The 8,804-nt window shown below is 45.3% G+C and overlaps 1 protein-coding gene across 1 annotated transcript; it reads right to left on the reverse strand.

The window, feature by feature from the left end:
* Positions 1–550: 550 nt before the first annotated feature.
* On the reverse strand, positions 551–6,648 carry cdc42ep3 (CDC42 effector protein (Rho GTPase binding) 3). Its single transcript, XM_034100808.2, has 2 exons — positions 6,411–6,648; positions 551–2,554 (listed from the first exon to the last, which is right to left on the reverse strand). The coding sequence occupies exon 2, from the start codon at positions 2,326–2,328 to the stop codon at positions 1,264–1,266; it is 1,065 nt and encodes a 354-aa protein (XP_033956699.1). The 5' UTR covers positions 2,329–2,554; positions 6,411–6,648; the 3' UTR covers positions 551–1,263.
* Positions 6,649–8,804: the final 2,156 nt, after the last annotated feature.

The raw sequence follows: 8,804 nt of genomic DNA on the forward strand, positions 1-8,804 counted from the left end.
CTTTCTCCAACGCAAGGGGGTCGGCCCTTAGCGTACATTTTCAACTTTCCGGAATGTCCATAGGCTTCTATATAGCTCCCTAAACGTATGTTGTAGACGACTTGAGATCGCGAGCGAATGCTACCCGCAGATCCATTCTCACAGCGTTTATCAACCTTTTTCTTACTCAATATCAAGCCACACTTATTGTTTTTACTTCTTTATTTTAATTGAATAATGTAGGACTTTTGTTGCCGTCAGTTATAGGGAGAGTAGGGGCTCTCTCTGTCTTTTTTTCTTATTTGTATTTAAATATTTTATTGTATTTATATTTGTATTTCAAAGTTAAATTAATAAGTATGAAGTATTAATAAGTTACATTTAATTTATTTCTTTGTTGCAAGTTATTACTTTAAAACATTTTATACAAATGTTGCTGTATTCTTTTTATTCAACCAATGTTTTTAATTTATTCTAAAATGGAACAACTGTCGCAGAACCCTATCCCCCCCTGGGAGAAGCATTGATTGTTGATGATTGATTCTAAAAAATAACCTGAAATTAGCCAGAATAGGACAACATTTATTTATTTGTGTTACAGTTTTAACAACACAAATATGCATAGTGTTCTGTTGTTTGAAACGTGGCAAATGAATTATGTGACAGAAAAGACAACACTTCTTAAACACTCACTACATGTTACTTGTTAGACACTTTTATCCAAAGCGACTTACATACTCAATACTGTGGACAATCCCCACAGGAGCAATCTGGGGTGAAATGTCTCAGGGACACAACGACATGCTGACTACAGTGGAGTTTGAACCTGTGCTCCCCTGATCCAAACACCAACGCACTAAACCACTGAGCCACACGCCTCCCAGTCACAAAACGCTAAATGTTCAAGCCTGTATAAAAAAGGGTAAGGACCTCAAAGTTATTGTGTAATCATACGGTGGAAGTCAACAGAACACACATCTATTATGTAGCACTTTTACAGTCATGCGAAACAAAAGGCACAATGGCTGTGTTTAAGCAGTAACTCAATCGCACATGCATCCTAAACATGCGGCTGGCATAGCAAATAAAAAAAGAAGAATAACCAACACTCCATAGAAGCTAGAATAGTAATATGTTTTAACAATAAAAACATAAGCAGCTCTGTCTATTGTAGCTCATTTTCATCTCAATGATATATCCAGACACCATTTTGAATGACTCGTTCTGTCCTCATCGCTATTAGTTGAATTATTCCCTTTCTCGTCCCAAGGGCCACAGCACAGCTCAAGGCCTGCTCTTTGCGGGTTTATCCATTATGTTAAGCACGTCATCCAGGATGGACGGGCCCAGATCAAGTTCAAGGGAGAGGAATGACCCTGTGAATTGGGTGAGGGAATCCTGTGACGTACTCTTCTCCTTGGAAAACCCAAAGTCGAAATCACAGATGCGACCCTCCTCCACCCCACTGTCCCTGTCCACCCACTCTCCATTGCACTTTGAGAGCTCCTGCTTTAAGCCCAGGGTAATGTCATTGTTAAAGTGTCCATAACCATTGCAGTTGCTGCTGATACTCCGGCTGCCATTGCAGGTCATGTTCTGGAAGTCCCCTTTACCGTTAAAGCTGTCAAAGCTGTCACTGCTCTTGTTACTGTTCAGGCTTCCGTTAGTTTTGAAGGTGCTGTTGCCATTGATATAAAAGGATGACGGCTTGTCAAACCTGGGTTTGCTTTTATTTATTTTGTTAGCTTTGGAAACCGCCTTGGAGGAGGACTTATCTTTATTCTCCAGCAGATCCAGGAGGACGTCTGGTTTCGACTGGATGTCTGCACAAGGAGACGAAGGCCCACTGCTGAAGACTTCCAGGGAGCGCAACAGGGCATCCATCTGGAGCATCTCTACTTCCTCTGCGCTGTCAGGTTTCATGGCAGCTGTAGACCCCATGATGTCGTCCGATGGCTCCGCAGGGATAGCGAACACAGGGGAGGAGATCATGGGAAGTGTGAGCGCCTGGCAGCCACCAATAGTTGGGAGGGAGATAGCGTTCTTGAGAACCGGAGAAGGCGTCTCGGCAAAGGAAGCATCACCAGTGCTGTGGGCTCTCAGAAACTCACTTTGTATGCCATACTGAGGCTGGACGCTCCTTTTCCCAGGTAGGAGTTCATACTTCCCCTGGAGGAAGGACATGTCCCCAAAGGCATCTCTCTCCCCTCCCTTGCCAATGTGGATCGTGTGGCGAAAGTCCCCAAGTGGTGGACTGATCATGTCTGGGGACAAAATATCTCTGAGGCGACATTTCTTTCCCTTCTTACTATTGGTGGGCTTAAGGTATATGGGTGCTTTTGCGGGCATGTCTGCAACTGCGGAAGAGATCTCAGGTGTGTAGGATAGACAAGTCGGATATGCTCTCCAAGTTCTGGACGTTACAGTTCCCCTTGCAGAAGCTCCAGTTACATTCTCAGTAGCACATCGGCCAGGCAGGACTCCAAAAGTACTTGAAGCAATAGCGGCATCGATACAGGATTCCAAGCAGTTCTGGTGATGTCCTCCAGTGTAGAAAGGTCAAATGGCCGCTTTTCTGAAATCAGAGACAAATAAAAAATACGTCAGCATTTTATCCAAACATGAGTTCAGCACATTTCCTGAAGGTTCTAGGACAGGAACATTTGGGGGGGAACAAATCTGGTCAAGAACTCAGCAAGTCCCACAAACAATCTAAAAGTAAAACAAGTAAAAGCAATGTTATCCTCATTTGCATCTGACAAGCTTGGAAGCCAGAGTAGAAGAGGATAAAGCCTGGATGTTAGGCTTTTTGCTCACTATTCACATTTCCACACTTGAGCTCTGGATGTGGTAATGTGGAACAGCTGGACCGCAGATTGGGAGAGGGGAAGCGAAGCAGGTCTTTAGTAAGATCAGAGCGGGGCGGCCTGTTTGAGCGACAAGCTACTGCTCAGACACGCACAGAGATAGAGAGAGATGGACTAGAGGGGGGAAGGGGTTAGGGGGATTGTGTGAGAGAGATAGAGTGAGGGATTACAGGAACATTGGTTGTAGAAAACCTGAGGATGGGTAAACATTATTAATGGGGAATTGTATTGGATAAAAGGTGCCTTTTGACATGGTGCCTACAGCTGCCTTTCCATTACAAATCCAATGAGAATGTCACCATATTGGTTGTGTAAGATGATGTCCGTAACAAGAGGAGTGAACGAGTTTGACCGTTTGAAATGACACAGTGTAGGAAGGGAGTTGACAGTGTGTGTGTGTGTTGTGTGTGTGTGTGTGTGTGTGTGTGTGTGTGTGTGTGTGTGTGTGTGTGTGTGTGTGTGTGTGCGTAATGGGGGGTGGAAGAGAGCACCAGTGAGAAGAGAGCTTGCCCATGTATAGACATATTTACTTTTGAGAGATTTGTCAGCAGTGACCGTCTGAAGGAGTGCACCGCTGCACACAAGTTCCTGGGCGGTCAGGTCCACCCCCCCTCAAAAAAAAGTTTCTCTGAGAAAACATCCACATTCCTGTCGAACCAAGCCTGTAGACACACTGCATCAGCCTTATCAGGGACACTTTAAGCAGGCGATGTTTATTCAGCAGGCAAATGAGCTTGGAGCCGGGGAGGCAGACGCTTTCTGCGTATGTGACTGCAAGTAACCGGCTTGAAACTAACCTCCATCATAGATGCTTGTGTTTCCAACTTGTTTGATGGAGGGCACATGTACCAATATCTGCAGTTAACTGTATGGTATGTGAAGTATAAGGTGAATTCTTAAGGAGATGCCATTACAACACAAATAAACCTGTCACCCAACAAGCACTGTACGGCTATATATAGCCATGACACACATTGAGTGATGCCGAACATGTGTGAGTGTGTTGAATGGCGACACCGCTTCTCCTTGAGTGCTTGAGTGCCGGTGTGAGTGTTTGCGCGAGATGCCTGACTGCGCCAGTGAGAGATAGCAGCCTCGAATGCGCACCATGTGTGGGAAGGAGAGTGGATTTGTTTGCTAACACTGAGTGAGAGAAAGTGAAGGCGAAGAAGAGTGCTGCAGTGTTTGATGAAGGGGGGGGGGGCAAATTCCCTCACGTGTTTAGTTCAAGCTTTGTCTCTCTTCCAGTTCTCTTCCTCCCACTGCTTTCTAGGCTCTATCCCTTTACTGCTGCACGTTCATCCTTTCTGACCTTGACAGCTGATGCGTACTGCAGTGGGAAATTGGGCTTGGATACGAAGTGGATCAAATGCACCTCCAAGACAAAAGGTGCTCCCTATGGGCTTGGAGTGCATATATCTACACCGGTATTCACTTTTGTAATGCTATACCCAAGAATAGAAGGTCACTGCTGGTAGAAATACTTCCTCTCAAAGGTATCTGACTGATTATTGGTCTGAGTTTATAACATCTGCCCTGTCTGTGGGGACCCTTTCTTCAGTTGCATGGGAACACATGCAGCTCATGCATTATGAAAGGTAATTATGTTGGTGGAATCGATAGTATGGATAGAACGTATAGGAAATCCTCTAGCAGACTCTCACAGGGGGACATCTGCTGTGCATTCAAGGTCAACACTTGAGGCCCATGAGAAGTCAGCTGGTGCGATGAAAGCCTGGAAGTCTGACCTCAACGTCAGACATCCTGCTGGTGGCCTAGTTTGGCTTATATGGCAAACATGACTGGAATTCCAGAGCAAATGATGAAGAAAACAATACCCTCATGTCAGTTAAGGAGCACAACCAGTGTGAGAGTTAAACTAATGAGAGCTTGGGCGCATTGATTTGAGTGTAAGTAGGGAATTTCAAGAGCCTTAGCAATGTATGTCAAGCCTGTGTTGGCCCAAGAGGAAATGAATCAATTACAACGACTCAGGATATCCCAGGACGGACCGCATAAATCCACCCCGGTCTCTGCAGGATGTTAATATTTGAGCAGGTGCATTCTGGTATATGTCAAAGCCAAAGCCGGATTTGCACCTTCCTTTTGGAATTGATCCAAAAAAGCTTCAGCTTGACATGTGTGAACTGTTTTAGGCCCGGCGCCACCACATAATGCGGTCACGGGTTTCATTTACACCTCCTGGGGAAGTGGGGATCCGATGGCACCTTCCTTTTCAGAACTGCTTGCCTGAGCAGCCATCCAGTTATCATGCGAGCTGCGGGATAAGAGCCACTGTGTCATTGGGTCAGCAGCAGCAGCAGCTATCTGTCTGGGCATGAAGGGGTCTGGAGCCACTCCAACCTCTTTAAAAATGGAGCTTTGCCTCATCAGCTCGTGCTTTAGAGGGTTAGTTGTTAGTGAGGGGGGTACCAGAGGGAGTGAGGTGATGGAAGTTTGAGCGTGTGTGCAGATAAATGTAGGTTTGGTATCTGGTAATTAAATGGTTCAGGATTTGCCTGGGTATTTCTGGACACCTTAAAGTCATGCAAGATATTTCTGGGTACTGTAGCCTAAATAAATGCTGATCATGTTTTACAATTTGCTGAACTAAGACAAAGCTGGTGATGACGAACGTTCAGAAAGAGGCTCAGGAGAGCAGCTGTCCAAAATATGACCTGTATATGACTTCTTTAAAATAGACATGCCTAAATATTCCTCCCATGATGGGATTAGTGTGCTGACATTTCACATCAGTGCTGTTGAAAAATGGCTTGATATTCTGCACGCGTGTAGTAGTTGTGAACAGTGTACCATCATCAGCATAGGGACACACTTGTATTTGTATTTGTCCTACTGTGTGATTTGTCTCAAAATACTCCTGACATCTAACCATGGCGTTGACTTTTGTCGTGCCTTTGAAGCAGAAAGACCCTCTCTTTGGGGCTGTTATAAACACACCACAGAGGGTAATGGTAGCCTAACAGAAAAGACTGAGCTGTTTATACATAAAAAACCCTCAATCATCGGCAAAGTCTCTTTCTTTCGGGGGCCTGGTTGTGGTTCCGCAGAATAGGGCGAATGGCAGGGTGGAGTGTTTGTCCTGTCTTACTTCCTCGCTCCCCTTATGCCACCCGCAAGCAGATGTCAGAGTTATCCTTGGCAGGGATGAGCATGCAGCTTAATCAAAGCGCATGAAACATGAAGGGAATGTCATATACTGGCTTGACAAATAAAAAGCTCTTTCCTCCCTGTACCCCATGAAAAACCAAATCTGCTCCCCTCTGGAGATAAAGGCAGCTTTGCATTTCAGGGGAACATGCGTTAAATATGTCTCTTGGAAAGCGGACAGGATATCATGTTGCTCCCAACAGTTCTGCTATTGTGTTACAAGTGTGAGAATGTCTGCTGGACGAACGCTCTAGCACAAGCTTGACTCACCATGCATGCTTTCACACGGTCACTCAGCAGTTTAAGTCCAGACGTTAAAGACAAAAAGGTACATCATTGCATACTGCAGCAACATTATCCTATTTGCAGATTAACAGAAGCGCTCTGACTCACCTTAGATATTCTGATGTGGGAGATCTTGATCCTCTGCAGGTAATCTGGTGTGCTCCTGGTTGATGTGTGTGTCTGTATGGTGTGTTCAGGGGCTGCTTTTGGGCTCCTGTGGCTTGTTCACACTGCCCTGCCTCCTATCTGTGCCTCGGGGCTACACTTCTGTCGACTGGGACGTCTGCCGGACAGCTGTTTTGGAATTGCTCTCCGGCTCCTATTCCCTTCTGAAGCAAGACGAGTCTCCTCCTACGCCTCCCCTAACTCCCCCCTTCTTCCCCTCTCTCTCTCTCTCTCTCTCTCTCTCTCTCTCTCTCTCTCTCTCTCTCTCTCTCTCTCTCTCTCTCTCTCTGTGTGTGTTTCTGAGTTCTCTCTCCCTCTCTCCCTCCAGCAGCACCTGTGCATGTCTGTCCTCTCTCGTACCCAGAGCTCAGATTTTATAAGCCGCTCTGTGGTTTTTGAGGATCCTTCTTGCTTCCTGTGCCTTGGTGGAGCTTCGGTGATGAGTGATCACAAGCTTCAGTCTCGGGGAGGAAGGCACATGCCTTATGGGATGTCTGGCTGTCTCTCCTCTCTAACGCAGTCCTTCATGATATGCACTGTGCCTTTCTCTCTGTGCACATTTGATGAGAGCTGACACTTGAAGGACAACCACATATCTTCTTTTTATTCTTATTCATCGCACATGTCTAGTATTTACTTCCTAAACTATAAATCCTGATAACCATTTCATATTCCATACAATTCTATATTTTGTGTGCATAGTTTTCTTTGTTTAGGTGCTACAGGCTGAGTAGCACTGTTCACTGTTCAAATGGACCAATAACTGCAGTGTACTGCAGCAGGGTATTACAGATACAGTAGGCTAATGGAGAGCACATGCTGCAGTACAAATAGACTTCCTCAGATGGAATCTAATTTTTTCTATAATGATTATAAATGCACACACAGAGACACTAGACAGTGTGTAAAGGTTCTAACCTGATGCCCTCAAGTCAAGGACATGACAAATCATACTTCCGCATCACGTTTTTGAGCTATATTTTTGTTTAACAAAATCCCATCACCTTGGTAACCGTTGCAGCTCAGAGTTGATGTCACACTTTGCAGTTTCCCCACAAAGAGGCTGGGGAAACAGGGGGAGAGGTGTGTGTGTTTCTGATGTAGGGTTGCCAACATCCAGAAATGGAGAAACGGGACACATGCATGCAGATTTTCGGGTTTCTGGCAGATTTAGTTACTTTTTTTGTTACTTTATTTCGGTTTTAGGGTTAGGGTTAGGTTAGGGTTATGTTATTTAATTATTTTGGGGGAGCCAGCCCCTAGGGTTCGAAAATGTTTTTTTCGGATAGGTGGGCACTAGAGACATCTGGGCACCTCGATGTACAATTGGCTATTTTGTCCAAAATGTTAAAAAAATAAAATATTTGAAAAATGGTATTAAGTAATGCAAAGTATACATGATGTGAACTTGCACGGTACATCATTATTAGACTTAGGCTGCGGCCCCACAAGGACGAATTCGGTCGTTTGAGTTACTGTTTAGTGTCATATAGACCGTTCGGCCACACGAGGACGACCGAATATGGCACTAAACGACTGAGGAAACGACAACGGGTCCCAAGGTGGATAGAAATGCATACGCCACTCTCTGGGGGGTCAAACAGCTCCGTGTGTGCGCCCTATACGGACATTTTCAGATCACTGATAGTGATTGCGCAATAGCCCCGCCTCTCCCCACCTCTTCTGCTCACCTCCGCTTACCCCGCGCCAGTGCTGAAGTGTTTCGCCACCAACAACAACAACAATGGCGGATCGCAGAGTTGCTATCGTGCTCCGGACGCTATTGACCATGCTACAGTTGTTTGTGCAACATCTACAGCAATAATGATGAGGCAATAGCCCCGCCTCTCCCCACCTCTGCTGCTCACCCCCACGTCAAAGTAAACTGCACCCTGAATTCAGATTATTTATCTTTCTCTCGCGAGTGAAGTCTAATCTGACAGGACGGAGACACGCAGCTCTGCTCACCTGCAGCTCCTCCCTCTGCAGCAAAACACACACTTCAAGTCAGATCATCACCCTTAGCTATTTTAATTACCTCTCAAACTCCCTAAACTAGTTATAAATATGTTTATTTTTATAGTCGGCCGGGTCACTGATTACTGGATGAGCTGCTGCATGAGACAGACACTGGCGCTGTCCGAAGAGAGGGAGGAAAAAGAGAGGCTCCGTGTATTTTATCATTATATTATATAGAGTCGTTATTCATTTGTTTTAAAGCTCAATAAATAACAAAGAAGACCTTTGACCGGCACTTTTATAATTTTGTCCGGAAGATTTCAACTTTAATACACACTGACTGGCGAAAAACTCTGCCCGGTTCCCTCGGCCCCCACC

This window comes from Pseudochaenichthys georgianus, chromosome 15 (genome assembly GCF_902827115.2).
Source record: "Pseudochaenichthys georgianus chromosome 15, fPseGeo1.2, whole genome shotgun sequence".
Taxonomy (NCBI): Eukaryota; Metazoa; Chordata; class Actinopteri; order Perciformes; family Channichthyidae; genus Pseudochaenichthys; species Pseudochaenichthys georgianus.